This window comes from Castor canadensis, chromosome 7, assembly GCF_047511655.1.
Source record: "Castor canadensis chromosome 7, mCasCan1.hap1v2, whole genome shotgun sequence".
NCBI lineage: Eukaryota > Metazoa > Chordata > Mammalia > Rodentia > Castoridae > Castor > Castor canadensis.
In genome coordinates this window covers 130,990,174-131,011,080 of record NC_133392.1, presented here as the reverse complement: position 1 = coordinate 131,011,080, position 20,907 = coordinate 130,990,174, and the positions used below count along the sequence as shown (strand labels likewise).

At 36.7% G+C, this 20,907-nt stretch overlaps 1 protein-coding gene across 4 annotated transcripts in view; it reads right to left on the bottom strand.

Annotated features, from left to right (window-relative positions):
• Foxj3 (forkhead box J3) overlaps positions 1-20,907 on the bottom strand; it is a 128,058-nt gene that overhangs the window by 50,808 nt on the left and 56,343 nt on the right. For all 4 annotated transcript variants that reach the window (XM_074080432.1, XM_074080431.1, XM_074080435.1 and 1 more), the window contains one exon: positions 7,156-7,230. In XM_074080432.1, the coding sequence (XP_073936533.1) occupies positions 7,156-7,230 (75 nt within the window). The remainder of the gene's footprint in view (positions 1-7,155; positions 7,231-20,907) is intronic.

Here is a 20,907-nt window from a genome sequence, read left to right as displayed (position 1 = left end):
GCCTACCAAGCTCAAGGTCCTGAGTTCAAATCCCAATACAAGGAAGGATGGAGGGAGGGAAAGAGGGAGGACTAAGAAGGTAATAGAGGAAATAAAATGCTATAAATTACTGATTAACCCCAATGGTTGCAGAAATGAAGCAACACAAGAATAAAAGAATAAAGAATATTAACAATCATATAAAAAATAAAGTTTAAGCACTCTAGTTAGAAGGCAGGCTGTTAGACAATTTAAAAAGCAAGAGCCAATGACTACTCACTCTTTACAAGAGACATACTAAATACAAAGTCTTTTATAGTCCAAAACAAAAAGTAACGGAAAAGATATGTCATGAAGTAGCACAAAGAAAGTCAGGGTGAATAAATTAGTATCAGATAATGTAGGCTGTAAAATAACATTTTAAGTAATTAAAAAGGTGGGTTGGGGGTTTAGTTCAGTGGCAGAATGCTTGCTTAGCTTGCCCAAGATCTTGGATTTTATTCTTAGCACTACCAAAAAAAAATTAAGGAGAGTGAGGAATATTTCATAAAGACAAAAAAGAAAGTTCAACTACAAGATTAAATACAGCATCCACAGTCAGGCGCCAGTGGCTCATGCCTATAATCCTAGCTACTCAGGAGGCAGAGATCAGGAGGATCACAGTTTGAAGCCAACCAAGGCAAACAGTTCATGAGATCCTGTCTCAAAACTACCCAGCACAAAAAAGGGCTGGTAGAGTTGCTCAAATGGTACAGTGCCTGCTAGCAAGCATGAAGCCCTGAGTTCAAATCCCAGTACCGTCAAAAAAATTAATAAAAAAAAAAACACCATGCACAAATATTAATTTGAAATGCATAATGGGCTTAAATATAAAATACAAAACTAAAAGAAATCTGAGGAAAAAATCTTTATGACATGGATTTTTCTAGACAGCACACAAGTCATTAATAAGTAAATTAAAAATGGATACAACATATTTCATCAAAATTTTAAATCCCTATCTTTTTAAGAGATCATGAAAACAAAAATGCAAATCTCAATATGAGAAAATATTTTTACAACATAAATCGAAGAAAAGAATGACTGATTTAAAAAAAAAAAGCAAAAGACCTTTGAACTCTCATGCATTTCTGTTACAAATGTAAAATAGCAAAACTACTTTGGAAAAAAAGATGTACAGTTTCTTCTAATCTTTTACCCTCTGACCCAGCAATTCTATTCATTATTGAAGAGACTGAAAGCAGACATTCATAGAAAATTTTTCAGAATAGCTCCAAATTAAAAACGCTCCAACTGTCCACCAACATATAAATGGGTAAAACAATTTTTGTATATTCACACAACAGAACACTACTTAACAATAAGAAACAACTGATATGTGAAACAGCATCACAGAATAAGAAACAACTAATATGTGAAACAGCATCATAGACATTGTGCTGGGTGGAAAGGTATATACTGAATAATTCCATTTATACAAGTTCCATATACAAAGTTTATATCAGTTTATAGAAAAATCTACAGACTCAAAGACCATGATATAAAAAATTGAGGTGTGACCACAAACTTGATTTGAAATTCAAGTTAAAGCATATAAAAGAGTTATTCAATAAAGCAATATGCATATATAGACATTATCAATTCATACGAACAATTCTGGCACAGCAATTAAGTGTCCTTCTGAGGGAGAAGAATGCAATGGTTTAATCTATACAATCTCAAAGATCACAAACTAGGATTCTATAGCTTTGGACTTCAGGATGACCTAAAGCAAAGATCAACTCTAGAAGGAAAAACTGTGGCATCCAACTGAAAACTAGGCAGCATTCTTAATAGAAAAGATCAAATAAATAATACAGATAATCCATAAACTTCAGGAAAATGAAAGTAATAAAGATACAGAAAATGCATCAGAAATGAAGATGTGAGGAAAAAACAGAAATGAAGATGTGCCAAAAACCAACAAAACTTAAATGCCTATTATACAGTACTTCTTACTTCAAATAAAGTACATTTTAACTATTTCAATATTTTCTATTTGAAATTTTATGTCAACACAAAGTATTCTGGCTTCATCACACACTACATGACCTTTCCTTAACAAGCCTCAGGTTTCAAACAGTCTAATAAAAAAGCTATTATTTGATTAAGTATAAATAAACACAAGAGGCTAACACTAACTTCATACTCCTGGGAAGAGTGGTTCCTATCATAAGTAGCTAGTCATTCTAAATGGCTTAGTTTACGAATTTTATGTTTTAATTAACCTCATTGCCAACTGTATGCTCACTGGAAAAATGAGCTTGTTTGTGACAGTTTTACTATGTAGCCCAAGCTGCCATTGAACTCCCCAAGTAGCCCACCACAGCCTCAAACTCCTAATCCTCCTGTCTCAGTCTCCCAAGTTCTGGGATTACAGGTGTGCATCATCACACCTGGTTACCAGTTCATTTCTTTTACTCTTTGACCTCAAGTATATCAATTTCCTTAATTCCCTGATTCTATCCCAATTTTTCTCTGATCCTTTTCCCAGAGGTCAAACAGTGTTCGTACCTACCATGAGTTGAAACCACAAAGGCTAGTAATTTCATCTATTCAACTGCATACTCTAAAGCCTGCTTTAGGAACCCATACCAATGTTTTTGCATGCCAGTAAATATGATGCCCTTATAAAAATAAGGACAAACTCTTACTTATCCTTAAATCCTACTTCCTGTTTAGTTTTGTTCAAAAACATCGATGAAAAGACAATTTCCTCCTCACATAAACCATGCATTTACTTTTAGACTAGTGTTAAAATCACACTTTTATCTTCCTCAGGATAAATACCTATGATTCCTACAACACAGTTCACCACTTAATGCTGCATTTTATGTTCTCTCAAATCTCTATAGTTTCTATGTATTTTTTTAATGAAGTAATTCAAATGGGATGCCAGTGAATAACAGATCATCTACAAACACAGCACAATACTAACACCATACCACCACCACCAAAAAAAAAATTTCCTTTGGAAAAAAAAAAAGTAATGGCTCGACTCTGGTATGTCCTTTATACTAAGACAGAGGCTAGGAATAGAAAGAAAAAAAAAAAGACAATCTCAGAACTTTCAACTTTCAAATCACGTCTCTAAGAACAAATTTATTTCCTCACATAAGAGCCCCTATTTTCACAGCCTTGTGCCTTTACAACCTCCCATTCCCAGACAGGAAAAGAACTTTCCCCAACAACAACCCAAAAAAGCTCTTCTTACTATGAATTAATTGCAGCTAACTCCCCAGAAAAAGGAAGTGGTCTTAAACTTCTTCACTATCTCCTCAGTTCTAATAGAGCCCATTGTTTTAATTACTTATTCAACTACTGAAACTACTTCCTATAATCCTTTTGTTCCTTTCGAATCAAAGTATCATTTTCCTGAACTGGAGAAAGAGAAACAAGGTTGAGAGACTACTAAACTGGAAAGCAGAGAAAGAATTAAGTTTTTTTAAACTAAATTTAGTTGATTTGTTCTTCCATAACGCAAGCAAAATATTTTACCTTTAAGATAATTACAAAGCATGTATGAAATGCAGAATAAAACTTTTAAAAATATTTTTAGATCAACAAGTCAGACAAAAAAATAAAACTAGTAAGAAGAGAGATAAAAGGTATGATCTTAAAAATAGAGATAGCTATGGATATAACTCACTGATAGCACACTTGCTTAGCACGCACAAGGCCCTGGGTTCAATCCCCAGCACTGCAGAGGTGGGGGTTAAAAAAAAATAGATTGCACAATACACAGAGAAAAGAGGACTGTAATCGAGTAATCGAGGAAAAGATACAGAGAAATTTGTCCTCCAAAAAGGAGAGCAGTTGTGAATGCAAATTGTATGATTTCATTTTGTGTTTTATGTTTCTTTCTAAAGAAAACAATAGTTTGACTGCTTGAAATAAGTTTCAGAGAACAGAGGAAAATGGATTTCAGACTTTGTTTTTATAGCAAAGGCTTCTTCCATAAAGAATTGTGTAAGGATCAAAACACCTGTAATTCAATGAGACACTTCAAGTTTAGATTAGTCCTTGTGCCCCTCTACCTGGTAACACAAAGAACAGGAAGCTATACCATGAAAATACAGGGATGAAGATGCTATATGAGCTACTTCTACCTTCTGAACCTGTTAGGTCAAGGCCACAGCTAGCAAAATTCTAAGGGATTAAAGTCCACCCATACCCCAAATCAAAATCTACTCCCACCCCACCTTGGCTCAATGGTTTTCTCCCACTGTAGTGAGGGTGGTTTTGGAAAAGCTCCTCAAATGCCAGGAAACACTGTAATACAAAAAGAAAAAACAATTCATAAGTACCAAAACTTAACTAACATTTTGGCCTGCCTCTCAAGGAAGACTGCCATAATGAAAAAAGTACAAGTCTACAAACCAACTGTATTTCACCTGTTCAGCATTCATTCTGACTTTTGCTGTGATTCCAGGTGAGTTAAAGGGCAAGTAGAGGGACCCAAGAAGGCACACTCTGTTGTCATTAAACTGGTAGAATATAAGCCACAAGCTGCTGATGACCATCTCTGCCACTAACTGGGCTAAAAACAAAGTCATCGGAGAAGTTAGCAGAACTAACAGACGGAAAGAGACAGTCCTAATGATACGACTTAAGAACCTGGCTCCAGATCTTCCTAAAGTACTTTCCTCACCTTAAGTTAGTTTGTATTGGGTTTCTGGAACTGCCAAGTCCCTCCGTCTGACCAACACAGCTAGGTTCTTATTCTACACTAAACCTGAACAAGTCATTCCTCATTATCTGGCCTTAGTGACCCTCTTTCTTAAAATAGGATGACACTGAAGTTTTCAAAACCTTTTGTTTTCCTAAACAAAATCTAATTTTCATTATCAAAAATAAAAATGACTTAATTTACATTAATGTATTACTTAAAATCAAATTCACAACATATGTTATGACCATAATCAATGAGATCAAAGGCTATTTAAGCCTCACTTCAGGACCAAAATTGAAAGTGACTACATTAATATAAATATACTTTATAAGATCAAATGTAAGATATTCAGTTACTATGACCAAAATCAATGGGAACAAACATGGATCTAATAAATATAAAATATTAGAAATTAATTGTAAAAACTGAAGGTCTTAGGCTTCTCAGAATTCAATTTATTTCTGGATTTTATATTAACCGCACATTACTAAGATAAATCCTGAGTCCAAAAGAATAGTTGCAAAGAGTAACATATTTTTCACATCTGCCTTTCCTCATGATGCTATTCAATTAAAAATGGAGAAAAGCTTTAACTTCTGAACAAAAGAAAATCAGCCTGACAGCAACAAGTTTTTTAAACTGCTCTCCAAGTGGTTAAAATTTAATATATAATATAGTCAGGCATTCCTGTGAGTTCAATTTTAATTTTACTGACTTTTAATTCATTTAAAAGTTACATAGGAACCAAATGTTTATAAAATCTAATCAGTGCCTTCACAGAGTTTAAATAATTTATAAAGTACATAAAAATATTTCTCCATGTGACTCATGTATACTATTTTTAAAAAAATTGAGGGATACATAAGAAATTCTAGTTCTTTCTTAATAATAAGCCTGCTTTAAAGGAAAGAAAAATTTCACTATTAATTCCTATTCACAATGTTAGAGTTATGAACATGGACAAAAAAATTTTTAAAATAAGACTATTGTACTAATCTATTCAATCTTACTGAGAACCACTTGATGGAGCAGATCAGAGAAAGTACTATAAAAACATTTATTACTTAAAAGTGTCTGCTTTAGATAGAAATGAGTAACTCTCCATCTCTAACCTCAAGAAGTCTAGTGGAGAATACAATGTATTCATCCATTCAATGAGGGTGCCTCCTCACTGCTACCAGCCACTGTGTAAGCAACACTGTGCAAACAGTGGACATGATACTCTATATCCTCATAAATTTAGACTTTAATCGAAGAACAGCAGGTAACTAATAAAATACAGAAGGAAAGAAAAGAGAAGGGTGGGAGGGAAGATCACTATATGATTAGTTAATATTTTGAAAGACTACTGGCTACTATGTGAAAGTCACTATAAATTTATAAATTGTGGAGGGAGCAAGCCCAAAGACAAAGAGATCAGGTAGGAGCAACTACAATGATGACAGTAGCTACAAAGTAACATGAATGCAAAAGAGAGAACAACAAACTTAAATGAAGCATGGAGAAACACAACAATAAACTTCAAATGTTATAGCTCAATCTTGAAACACAACCAACAGGCCTGAAAGACATGTTTGAGAAACTTCAAGAAGTTCCTCATACAGCAAGTCTTGAATGAGGTACATCATAACTGAAATGACAGATTAAGGAAAAGATTATAACAGATATTTTTTAACAAAGAAAGTAAGCACCTCCTGGACATTGAAGAATACTTTTAAGCAGGATGCTTGTGTGACCAGGCTTGTATTTTAGAAATATTCTTCCAGGGACAGTTAGCCTAAAGATGTACACAGGAAGCCTAATCATTCAAACAAGAAGTACACTGCCATGTACATCTTGACAAGAAGCACACTGTCTCCAAGTACTAATCTAATAATTTATGTTAACAACCAAATATGGCTGAAGTACTCTAAGCTTTAGAAAACAAGCAACTACACCAAGGCCACACTATAGTTGACATGACTACTAAAACAAAGAAAGAATAAAATATTTTTCAAAATACAATGAGGAGAGGAGATAAATGGAGTCAGTAAGAGAATATGGCAAGTCAGAAAATGATCTAATAACAATTTGTTTCAAGGTCAGATTCCCATTTGCCAATTACATACAGATACATCTTTTATATGTAATAATTAACAATTACAGATCCTGACAAGCAGTTCAAACACCAAATTAAATTCAATACACAACAGTTAAGAAAGCAACCAAAGACAGACTAGATTAGAAAGAACAAACAATAATAGAGGACTAGCTCTAGCTGGCTTCCACTTCCTTAAAAAGAAAGCTCTCTCCAACTGGCTAGTCCTTGAAGTCTACCAACTAAACCAGAGATACAGTGGAGTAGAGAAGTACCTGCTATTTCACAAAGGTTCCAGACCAATGAACTAGTAAAGTTCTTGATTCAAGCATGAAAAAAAGACATACAGAAGTATCCAATTGCTTCATTTGAAGAAAATGAATCCTACCTTTCCGGGGTCATCCTTGGATCGAGGCACTTTAAGGAAACATTTGTTCAGTGACAGATTATGTCGTATGGAATTCTGAAATTAAAGATGAAAAGCCACTGGGTCAATGGAATTCAAAATAATATCCATCTTTGAAAACAGAATCAGAAAATGTTTTTATGCACTGGAATATAATTGCAAATGGAATAAACTTTTAAAAGATCTTCAAATTAAACCTTTCTGATTTTCAAAAGACAATTTCTAGTGGATTCTGTAATAATGTAAGATATGTAGCATGTTTAAGACCTTTTAACAATGCAGGAAAATACCTAAGATATAATGTCAAGTACTAAATGTCAAATTCAAAATTGTACACATTTTGTGAATTTAATTAATGTATTTGCTTATTCTTGGAAAATCATATTGTAAAATGTTAGAAGTTATTCCATTTGGAATTTTAGATGATGACTATTTTCTTCTTTTTACTTTCCAGTAAGGTCCATGTATTTATAAGACATGTATCATCATTTTTTAATCAGTTTTATTTTGTTTTGTTTTTCTGATGTTAAGGGCTGCAACTGTAGTTCAGTGGGAGAGCATTTGCCTAGTGTTCTCAAGGCCCTGGATTTAATCCCTAGTGCTGCAAAGGAAAAAAAAATTTTTAATTCCACCACCCTATTATATAGAGATTAATTAGCTCTTGCTGTACCTATAAGAAAAAAAGTCACAGGGAAAGCTACTAGCTACAGAGGGTTAGGAAGACCATCTGGGCTCCACCATGCAGCAAGAAAGAATAACCAAGTTGGGTGGCAAGAATATGCCTTTGGAGACCTGGAGAGTCTGTGAACCTTCCCCGCAAAAAAACCTATTCATGAGTAAGTGGGACAACTGTTACAGAAAATATCTAAAAGTCCATTTCTTCTCAATTAAAAATTCCATGATCCACTTCCAAATAATTTTATTCATTCCCAATGACCAGATATTTGGGAAAAAGGGATTCAACTGTATTTAGCCATTATTTAGAATGGTTACCTGTGGGAGTCATTTTTTGGCATGTCTTTATTTTTCTGCATAAAATCCAAAAGTCTAAGGAGAAATGCCTAAAGTAAAACTTCCTTCTCACAAGGGCAATTCTTGGATTTAAACATTTTTAAAAGGGGGCTGGTGGAATGGCTCAAATGGTAGAGTACCTGCCTAGCCCAGTGTGAGGCCCTAAGTTCAAATCCCAGCACCACCAAAAAAAAAAAGCTGCTCTGTTCTGTTTCTGGTGTCCCTTAGAGCCATAGCTGGTGCCGCCAACACTGGGTGCCTGTCTCTTGATGAGTAGCTCCCGAAAGGTGACACCAAGAAGGCTGAGGAGGAGCTGGAAGAGTACAAGGACCTAGATGTGATCCTGTTGGAGAGACTGTGAGGTCTGACAGAGATGTTCCAGAACAGCCAGAGCCACTTTTTTTTTTTTTTTTTTTTTGTGGTACTGGGGGCTTGAACTCAGGGCCTACACCTTGAGCCATTCCACCAGCCCTTTTTTGTGAAGGATTTTTTCAAAATAGGGTCTCATGGAACTATTTGCCCAGGCTGGCTTTGAACCACAATCCTCCTGATCTCTTCCTCCTGAGTAGCTAGGATTCCACGCATGAGCCACCAGCACCCAGCCCAGAGCCACTTTTGATCTCTCCCTCTCTGTGGTTCAAAAAAGGTATAGATTTTCCAGGGCAGCCTTGTGGATTGGGACCACTTTCTTTACGATCCTGGTTCTTCCTGTTGTCTTTGAGACTGAAAAGTTGCAAGTGGAGCAACTGCAGCAGCGGCAGATATTTCTAGGGCCTAACACAGGCCTTCACTTCCTGGAAAGATCTAGACTGTTACCACTATATTTGAGCTGTCTTGGTGGAAGAACTTTGAAACTGTGTTTGAACTGATTATTTGGATTCTTTTCTTTTCAACTTTGGCACACTGATCTATCTACACCCAGTGGGGATTCATGGCCTCAAGAAGACTCCCAACTTGCAAGTATGCCCTCCATGTAGTCTTCACTCTGACACCAAAATACAGCCATGCAGATGGTTAATCCAGCTCTGGCCACCCTACTCCTTTCAATAAATTGCTCCTAACCTAAAGATCTCCTCACTCTCCCAATGTGGGATAGAAACTGATGTGAATGAGAGGAAAGCATCCATTAACTTTAAAAAAAAAAAAGAAGAAGAGAGATGCTGGGGAGGGACACAAAATATAAAACTTACAAAACACATTACAGTCTTAGTATAAAGCAGCCATAGGGAATCCCTGTGTTGGAGAGGAAGTCTGGCTGCACCTTCAGCCACAGAAGGGAATGATGGGGACTATAAAGGACAGAGTAGGAGCTCATTTCCTGGGTACATTTTGGCTATTAGACCTGGGTATGTGTATGTTTAAAAAAAACTCAATGCTCACATTTTGTATTTAAATATTAGAAAGCGATTCCAACTGGAAAAAAATTAAATGTTTTAAAAAAGATGTACACAGAATAAATTCAAGCCTATGTTATCACCACAGTATAAACTTAAAACTTATGGATGGGAATCCCACATCTGTTTGAGATATAAGCATCTATAAAGAATGATGTTTCCCCTCAAACAGTAAGAAAACAGTAGGTTAAAAAGAAATCATACCTAATTTTGAACTGCAGAGACCCCAAGTTGCATAGCAACCAAGAAAGCTACACTTCTAAGAAGGACAAGGGTATTCAAGGGAAACCAGACATGCAAGCCATCTTGCCTTTGGCAGAACACAGGAAAAAGATCTGGCCATCATCAGTCAGGTAATAAGAAATTACCTAAATTTTAAAGACAAAACACGGGCTAATGAGTCAGTTTAGAGTAACAAAGGCCCCAGTCGTAAGGAAAGTCCCACTCACGCTCAAACTCTTCTCCATAAGCCTTCTCCATGTTCCATTACAAAGACTGACAGACCAAGGACAGTCTCCCTTAGTGGCATAAGCAGAAAGAAAGTTACTAATGGGAACAAAATAATGAGGGATGGAAGAGAGGTAAAAGAAGCCCACCAGCCTTCCATAGATTTTTAGAAGTGTTGGGGGGGGGACACTTAAGTTTGAGGTACAGACAGCAAAATTTCTCATCCAAAGGTCTCTGGCAAATATTCATGGTTTCTGGGGAAAGAAAAAACAAACAAAATACATCTATCTCTGGAAAGGGATAAGAAACTCTTTCCAAAGACACAGGTAAAGATCTACTAGTGCTGGAGGATCCTATACTGATACCATGCAGAGGCTGGCTACAGTTGTGGAAGGGGCAGGAAACTCCCATGCAAAAATAACTACAAATACAAGGATAATGTGAATGAGAGAAAGACAAACTGAAAAAGCTCCACCACAAGTTCAATGGTGTAGGTAAGAATAAGGGGGACCAACACAAAGAGAAACTCTTATCACTACCAAAAACATAGCACTTAAGTAACAAAAACAAACAAACAAAAAAAAGCAGTCTATGTCAGATGCCAGTGGCTCACAGCTATAATCCTACCTATTCAGGAGGCAGAGATTAGGATCACGGTTTGAAGCCAGCCAGCCAGCCAGCCAGGGCAAATAGTTCCACAGGACCCTATCTCGAAAAAAACATCACAAAAAAGGACAAGTGCAGTAGCTCAAGGTGTAGGCCTGAGTTCAAACTCCAGCACTGCAATTAAAGCAGTCTTAGTGATAGAGGAGGAGCAAAAGTATCTGTAACAAGAAGGGTAGAAACAACTAAAATCCAAAGAATGGAAAAAATGAAAAAAAAAAAAGATAATAATAATAATCCTATAGCACCCAAGCCTCTCATCCAAGTACAAGTTAGGAATCTGACTCAATCCCCTACATGAATGGCATGAGAAAAAGATACTTGTCCACTTACTGTACTATTTACTTCAATCCCTACCATTCTTCTACACATGTACCTGTCACACAAGTCAAAAAGTATAAGATACAGAAAGGCAAGGAAAACCCCACTGTCAAGAAGTAAAATAATCTACAAAACCCCATTGAGAGACACCTCGGGTATCTGAGCTATCAGGAAAAAAAAACTAAAATAATTATTATTAACATACTAAAGGATCTGGGCTGTTCACAGTGGCTCATGCTATTTGGAACACAGAGATCGGGAGGATCAGCGGCCAGTCCTGGGAAAAAACACAAGACCCTATCCAAAAAATAACTAAAGCAAAAAGGGCTAGGAATGTGGCTCAAGTGGCAGAGTGCCTGCCTAGCAAGCACAAGGCCCTGAGTTCAAATTCCAGTATTACCAGAGAAAGACAAAGAGACACAAAGAAGGAATGTCAATAGCGATGTGGAAACTATAAGAGACAATGTAAATGACAGAAATAAAAAACACAAACAATAATGAATTCCCAGCTAGGGATGTGTAGCTCAGTAGTAGAGTGCTTCTAGCACACACAGGACCCTGGGTTCAATCCCCAACACTACTCCAAAAAAGATAAAGAATTCCTCAGGTGGGCTCATCTGTAAACTGGACACAAGTAGAGAAAGGCTTGGGGAACTTGAAGATAGATCAACAGAAGTTATCCAAACTAAGATAAGCAAGTGCACACAAAGACTTAAAGATCAAAACCCTGTGGGATAACACATGTAATTAAAGTCCCAGAAAGAAAAAAGAATGGGATAGAAGGAAAATTTGAAAAATAGTCATCTGGAATCTTCCAAAAATAATACAAGATATCAATCCACATATATAAGAATTTCAGAGAACACTAAGCAGAATAAATTAAAAAATTCACAACCAAAGGCTGGAGGTATGGCTCAGTTATAAGAGTGCTTGCCTTGCAATACATGAAGTCCTGGGTTTGATCTCAAATACCACCACCACCCCACCCCCAGAAAAAAATCCACACTACCCCTATATGCATTACAGTTAAAATACTGTAAACATCTTGAAGGCAGTCAGAAAAGGAAGAAGAAAAGAAAAAGGTTATGTATAGCAGAATAAAGATAAGAATTACAATGGACTTCTTCAAAATTATGCAAGTTAGAAAACAAGTAGTATCTTGTGATATTTTAAGAAACTCAAAGGAAAAACCAATGTCGAGTATATAAACACAGCAAAAATCCCTCAAAAAGGAAGGTAAAATTGGATGTGGTGGCACAGGCTTGTAATCCCAAGAAGCTGAGGGAAGAGAATCAAGTTTGAGGCAAGACTGGGCTACATAACTGTAAAATTGAAGGTGCATTTAAAAGACTTTTTTTTCTTGTTTATAATGCCCTTAAAAGATATCTAAAGAAAATATAATAATTTATTATAGGGTTTATAATATACATAAAAGTAAAATGTGTGACAACAATAGCATAAAGGATAGGTCAAAGGAACTGGAAGGATACAATTTATAAAGTTCTTAACACTACACATGAAATGGCTTAAGACTATATGGAAGTAGAATGTAGTAAGTTAAAGATGTCATAATGAATGGAATGTTTGTGTCATCTCAAAATTCTTGTGTTGAAACCTAATTCCAATGTGGTAATACTTGGAGGGAGGGCCTTTGGGAGGCGATTAAGTTATATGGGCTGCTCTCAAGAAAGGTACTGCTTATAAAAGAGATCTGAAGGAGCTCATCTGCCCCTTCCACATTGTGAGATTGTAACAAGACAGCCATCTATGAACTGGGAAGAGGGGCTCTTACTAAATAGCTCTCAGTCACCAAATCTGCCAGCATCTTCATCTTGCTTCCCAGTCTGGTTTTTTGTTACAGCAGTCTGAACAGAATGCAATAGATAACTATAGGAAATGCTAGAGCAATCACTAAAAAGAATTTATTAAAATAAATTTGGAGATAAAATAGACTCTAATGCTGAGTCCAAATCTAAAAAGGCAAGCTGACGGAGTGGCTCAAGTGGTTAAGTGTATGCCTAGCAAGCATGAGGCCCTGATTTCAAACCCCATTAACACCAAAAGTAAGAAAAAGCAGAATGCAAGACAAGTAAAAAGAAAGAACTATCAGATAAACTGGAGTTCATCTATTCATCTTAAAAGTTCAAGATGGGAGATAAAAACAAATCAAATCAAGATGATCAGAAAAAAGAACTATTATAAAGAGTTTAGTTTGGACTTAATCACATCAGGGAAAGAACAAACCTCTACTTGGTCTTCCTCCTCTGCAAAAGTTCCAATGTTGGAAATTTTCAGGTTTCTGCCCTATGTCCTTTTTTCATTTCTACAGTTGTTACCTAGCAAATCTTTATAGCCATGGTTTCAATGACCATCTGTGACACTTAAATCTAGCTCTCTAACACAGATATTTTTGCTGAATTCCTAACATGTGTTTCCAAATACCAACTAGACATCTCCAAAAGCAACTCAATCTTTATACTCAATGTGATCTTCCAGTTTACCCACTCAGTCTAAAGATATTGTTGGCTGGGCATGGTAACTCAGGTTAAATAACTAATCAAGGCACACTGCTTGACACTGAAAATCCCACCACCAAAAGTAACTTCTGCAAAGACTTAAGATGTATTTAATGCAGATCCCTAGGCCCCACCTAAAGTAATTAATTCACAATCTCTGGGACAGTGATCCAGGAATCTAAATTTTAAAAGCATTGTAACGGATTTTTATTTTAAACTTGAGTTTAAACTGGCACCACCAATCCAATCAACTACTACATGTATCACTGTTCTCCCACTGTGAGTATCCTGCCATCACCCCCATCTTCCCAAATCAATGTATATTCTCAACTGTCCTACCCTAGCAGGCACATGAAAGCTTCAGAATTGCTGACAACTTCCTAACTTCTCCCCTCCTAACCTCTTTTTTGGAGGTTTAATGGAGATAGAGAATGCCTCTGTAGTGAAACAGTACTACCAAACATAAATCTAAGTAAACTTCACGATGCTCTGAAACTTTTTTTGACCTTAGAATTTATTCCCTGAAAGTGTACAGTCAGAGTGCCCTGGTCAAAGTTTCTTCAATTAATTTTTTTCTGATTATGTTATTAATTTCATAAGATAAGTGCTTATATTCACTTATCTTTCTTTCATCTCTTCTGATTTAAAAAATATATGTATGTAAACCATTTAAAGCCAGTGGCGGTGAAGCATGCCTGTAATCCTGGCACACAGGCTGAGGGCATGAGAATCATGAGGACAAGACCAGCCTGGGCTATACAGTGAGACCCTATCTCAAAAGCAAAAACAAAAATAAAACGAAACCTTACATGGTTCAAAAGTCAAAACTTACAAAAGTCATAACTAAAATCATTCTTTTCTATATTCCTTCCACCTCAGTTCCATCCATCCCCTAAAGATAATTTAATTTTTTTTATTTTATTTTATTATTCATATGTGCATACAAGGCTTGGGTCATTTCTCCCCCCTGCCCCCACCCACTCCCTTACCACCCACTCCACCCCCTCCCTCTCCCCCCCACCTCATCAATACCTAGCAGAAACTATTTTGCCCTTATTTCTAATTTTGTTGTAGAGAGAGTATAAGCAATAATAGGAAGGAACAAGGGTTTTTGCTGGTTGAGATAAGGATAGCTATACAGGGCATTGACTCACATTGATTTCCTGCGCGTGTGTGTTACCTTCTGGGTTAATTCTTTTTGATCTCACCTTTTCTTTAGTTCCTGGTCTCCTTTTCCTACTGGCCTCAGTTGCTTTTAAGGTATCTGCTTTAGTTTCTCTGCGTTAAGGGTAACAAATGCTAGCTAATGTTTTAGGTGTCTTACCTATCCTCACCCCTCCCTTGTGTGCTCTTGCTTTTATCATGTGATCAAAGTCCAATCCCCTTGTTGTGTTTGCCCTTGATCTAATGTCCACATATGAGGGAGAACATACGATTTTTGGTCTTTCGGGCCAGGCTAACCTCACTCAGAATGATGTTCTCCAATTCCATCCATTTACCAGCAAATGATAACATTTCGTTCTTCTTCATGGCTGCATAAAATTCCATTGTGTATAGATACCACATTTTCTTAATCCATTCGTCAGTGCTGGGGCATCTTGGCTGTTTCCATAACTTGGCTATTGTGAATAGTGCCGCAATAAACATGGGTGTGCAGGTGCCTCTGGAGTAACCTGTGTCACAGTCTTTTGCGTATATCCCCAAGAGTGGTATTACTGGATCAAATTGTAGATCAATGTCCAGCTTTTTAAGTAGCCTCCAAATTTTTTTCCAGAGTGGTTGTACTAGTTTACATTCCCACCAACAGTGTAAGAGGGTTCCTTTTTCCCCGCATCCTCACTAACACCTGTTGGTGGTGGTGTTGCTAATGATGGCTATTCTAACAGGGGTGAGGTGGAATCTTAATGTGGTTTTAATTTGCATTTCCTCCTAAAGATAATTTATTACATTTCTAGTTTATCCTAAATTTCTTTACATACAGTAAAGAAAAGAATTAGGAATTATTTCTTTTTTCCCCGTACATTTTTCCTTTTTAAATATTATCCTAAATCCCAACAATGTAAAGGTTATTTCTCCTCAAAAATGTGAATAGCACAAAATTTTTAATTCCTTTTCCCCTAGCTAGATTACAAACATCACTCGATTATGGAATATTCAAAGAGTTTTTTGTTTGGTTGGTTTTGTTTGTTTGTTTTGGCAGTACTGATGTTTGAACCCAGGACTTTGCAATTGCTAAGCAGGGACTATATAGCTTGAGCTACACCTCCAGTCTTTGTAGCTCAGGGTGTCTTTTTGCTCAGGACCTTGATCCTATTTCACACTTCCTGCAATCACTAGGATGACAGGTTAGAGCGATCATGCCCAATTTTTTCCCATTGTGATGGGTTCTCACGAACTTTTTGCCTAGGATGGACTGGAACCTAAATCTTCCCAGGAGCAAGGGCACACCACCGTGCCCAGCTCCAAAGAGTTATTTTAATATGTAATCCCTTCAATACCCTAACACAAAATGAAAGTACTTATTATTGTTTTGGCAGTATAGGAGTTTGAACTCAGGGCCTCATGCTTGGTAAGCAGGTGCTCTATCACTTAGCTGGGATCAGAAGTACATGTCACCTTGTCCAACATACTGGTTGAGATGGGGTCCTGCTAACTTTTTGCCCAGAGCTCTGCCCCCTGCATAGATGGGATTAAAGGCCTGCACCACCACACCCCATCTGAAATAAGAGTTTTAACCAAGTATTAAAATTCTATTTGATCCTTTTTAGTTACCACAGCAACACTGTTCCTCTGGGTGACTATAGCTGACTGCATTTCTCGAAAGGTGACAACATGCTTTAAGATCTTTCTCCTACCCTTTCTTCAATCAATGCAAGCTAACGTCAGGAGTTCTAAATGACCTTCTATTTCCCATAATCTACTTCCTCCATACCTGAAATAGAAACGGTAAGCTGCAGATTATATAGGAGTGTGCTTAACAAATCTAAGGAAAGGATAGACCCCTGGCAAACCTGACTAAAATGAGGAGAGAAAAAACCCAAATTAGTAGAATTAGGAATGCAAAAGGGGAGATAACAACAAACACCATGGAAGTCCAGGAAATCATCAGAGACTACTTTGAGAACCTATATTCAAATAAATTTGAAAATCTAAAAGAAATGGACAGATTTCTAGATACATATGATCATCCAAAACTGAACCAAGAGGAAATTAATCACCTGAATAGACCCATAACACAAAATGAAATTGAAGCAGCAATCAAGAGTCTCCCCAAAAAGAAAAGTCCAGGACCTGATGGATTCTCTGCTGAATTCTATCAGACCTTTAAAGAAGAACTGATACCAACCCTCCTTAAACTGTTCCACGAAATAGAAAGGGAAGGAAAACTGCAAAACACATTTTATGAAGCCAGTATTACACTTATCCCAAAACCAGGCAAAGACACCTCCAAAAAGGAGAACTATAGGCCAATCTCCTTAATGAACATTGATGCAAAAATCCTCAACAAAATAATGGCAAACCGAATTCAGCAACACATCAAAAAGATTATTCACCACGACCAAGTAGGCTTCATCCCAGGGATGCAGGGGTGGTTCAACATACGAAAATCAATAAACGTAATAAACCACATTAACAGAAGCAAAGACAAAAACCACTTGATCATCTCAATAGATGCAGAAAAAGCCTTTGATAAGATCCAACATCATTTCATGATAAAAGCTCTAAGAAAACTAGGAATAGAAGGAAAGTTCCTCAACATTATAAAAGCTATATATGACAAACCTACAGCCAGCATTATACTTAACGGAGAAAAATTAAAACCATTCCCTCTAAAATCAGGAACCAGACAAGGATGCCCACTATCTCCACTCCTATTCAACATAGTACTGGAATTCCTAGCCAGAGCAATTAGGCAAGAAGAAGGAATAAAAGGAATACAAATAGTAAAGAAACTGTCAAAATATCCCTATTTGCAGACGACATGATCCTATACCTTAAAGACCCAAAAAACTCTACTCAGAAGCTTCTAGACATCATCAATAGCTATAGCAAGGTAGGATATAAAATCAACATAGAAAAATCATTAGCATTTCTATACACTAACAATGAGCAAACGGAAAAAGAATGTATGAAAACAATTCCATTTACAATAGCCTCAAACAAAATCAAATACCTAGGTGTAAACCTAACAAAAGATGTGAAAGACCTCTACAAGGAAAACTATACACTTCTGAAGAAAGAGATTGAGGAAGACTATAGAAAGTGGAGAGATCTCCCATGCTCATGGATTGGTAGAATCAACATAGTAAAAATGTCGATACTCCCCAAAGTAATCTACATGTTTAATGCAATTCCCATCAAAATTCCAATGACATTCATTAAAGAGATTGAAAAATCTACTGTGAAATTTATATGGAAACACAAGAGGCCACGAATAGCCAAGGCAATACTCAGTCAAAAGAACTATGCAGGAGGTATCACAATACCTGACTTCAAACTATATTACAAAGCAATAACAATAAAAACAGCATGGTACTGGCACAAAAACAGACATGAAGACCAGTGGAACAGAATAGAGGATCCAGATATGAAGCCACACAACTATAAGCAACTTATCTTTGACAAAGGAGCTAAAAATATACGATGGAGAAATAGCAGCCTCTTCAACAAAAACTGCTGGGAAAACTGGTTAGCAGTCTGCAAAAAACTGAAACTAGATCCATGTATATCACCCTATACCAACATTAACTCAAAATGGATCAAGGATCTGAATATCAGACCCCAAACTCTTAAGTTGATACAAGAAAAAGTAGGAAATACTCTGGAGTTAGTAGGTATAGGTAAGAACTTTCTCAATGAAACCCCAGCAGCACAGCAACTAAGAGATAGCATAAATAAATGGGACCTCATAAAGCTAAAAAGCTTCTGTTCATCAAAAGAAATGGTCTCTAAACTGAAGAGAACACCCACAGAGTGGGAGAAAATATTTGCCAACTATACATCAGACAAAGGACTGATAACCAGAATATATAGGGAACTTAAAAAACTAAATTCTCCCAAAACTAATGAACCAATAAAGAAATGGGCACGTGAACTAAACAGAATTTTCTCAAAAGAAGAAATTCAAATGGCCAGAAAACACATGGAAAAATGCTCACCATCTCTAGCAATAAAGGAAATGCAAATTAAAACCACGTTAAGATTCCACCTCACCCCTGTTAGAATAGCCATCATCAGCAACACCACCACCAACAGGTGTTGGCAAGGATGCGGGGAAAAAGGAACCCTCTTACACTGTTGGTGGGAATGTAAACTAGTACAACCACTCTGGAAAAAAATTTGGAGGCTACTTAAAAAGCTAGACATTGATCTACCATTTGATCCAGCAATACCACTCTTGGGGATATACCCAAAAGACTGTTACTCCAGCGGCACCTGCACATCCATGTTTATTGAGGCACTATTCACAATAGCCAAGTTATGGAAACAGCCAAGATGCCCCAGCACTGACAAATGGATTAAGAAAATGTGGTATCTATACACAATGGAATTTTATGCAGCCATGAAGAAGAACGAAATGTTATCATTCGCTGGTAAATGGATGGAATTGGAGAACATCATTCTGAGTGAGGTTAGCCTGGCCCAAAAGACCAAAAATCGTATGTTCTCCCTCATATGTGGACATTAGATCAAGGGCAAACACAACAAGGGGATTGGACTATGAGCACATGATAAAAGCGAGAGCACACAAGGGAGGGGTGAGGATAGGTAAGACACCTAAAAAACTAGCTAGCATTTGTTACCCTTAACGCAGAGAAACTAAAGCAGATACCTTAAAGCAACTGAGGCCAGTAGGAAAAGGGGAACAGGTACTAGAGAAAAGGTGAGATCAAAAAGAATTAACCTAGAAGGTAACACCCACGCACAGGAAATCAATGTGAGTCAATGCCCTGTATAGCTATCCTTATCTCAACCAGCAAAAACCCTTGTTCCTTCCTAATATTGCTTATACTCTCTCTACAACAAAATTAGAAATAAGGGCAAAATAGTTTCTGCTGGGTATTTGGGGGGGGGGAGGGAGGGGGCGGAGTGGGTGGTAAGGGAGGGGGTGGGGGCAGGGGGGAGAAATGACCCAAGCCTTGTATGCACATATGAATAATAAAAGAAAAATGGGAAAATAAATAAATAAATAAATAAAATCTATTCCACAAAGAAAAAAAAAAAAAAACAAAGCCTAGCCAGTGCTTCACAAAGGTAGACAGGAAATAAATCCTTTCCAAATTTATGAGTGAAAGACCATAAAATTAGCTGAAAGGAAGAAGATATGATCTAGACCAGAGATTCCAAATTAGTGGTCCATAGGCTGAACACAAAGAACAGATATGTTTGTATTGCAGAGTAATTAAAAAACATGAAATTGGTAACAGCTATAAATTAGAAAATTCTGCACAAAAATCCAGACTTCTCACTTTTCTTGGGGAGGCAAACTGAAATGTCTACCTACCATGTGCCCTAAAAGGCAACAAGCAACTAGAACACAGCTATTCCTTTTACATTAGAGGTACATTCTTCAGTTTGGCAGCTTTTTTACTTTACTCATTTATGTCACCTGTTTGGTAACCTTAAACATCTATGTTTCCAACAATTGGATAGAGACCCACCAATCCCTCCTGAGATTTCTTATTCAAATTTTGGCCATTTCTACTCTCCAGTCACCATATTTATCCAATGCCAAACAGATGTATCAAAACCTCCAATCTCCCTCATCTAAATCTTGACAAAAGGCACCTACGATGCTCAGTGATAAAATAAAAAACATAGTTTATATAAATCACTACTATCTACTTAGACTGATGCTTTGATCCATGTGTCAAATTTTATTATATATTTCCTCCACTGAAACATTGCGTTAAGACTGGACTTTTATTCAAAGTATACTTCCAGCAAGTCAGACTGTAAACAGAGAGCTTCTCTTAGCAAGTTAAATTCAACAAGTATTTTTGTAGCTTTTGCAAAATTATAGGCCCCATGTACCAGATAAGAACAAGAGCAATGAAATCTCCAAATCTACCAAGCCTGGGACCAAATCTCAACTGTACTATTCTCTAGCTGAGAAATCCTGGAAAGTTACTAATCTATGTATGCCTCAGATTTCTTATCTTTAAAATTTGGACAATAGAATTCACCTAGTAAAGCTTCCATGACACTTAAGGAGACAATGATATAAAGCACTTAGAATAGTTCCCCCACAGAGAAAATTGAAAAAGACTACCATTTGCATAGTTGTGTACAGAAACAAAAACTAATGAAACATAAAATCTCTGGATAAAAATCGGTAAATTCAATGATACTTCTACATTTAAAAAATGTGAGGAAACACA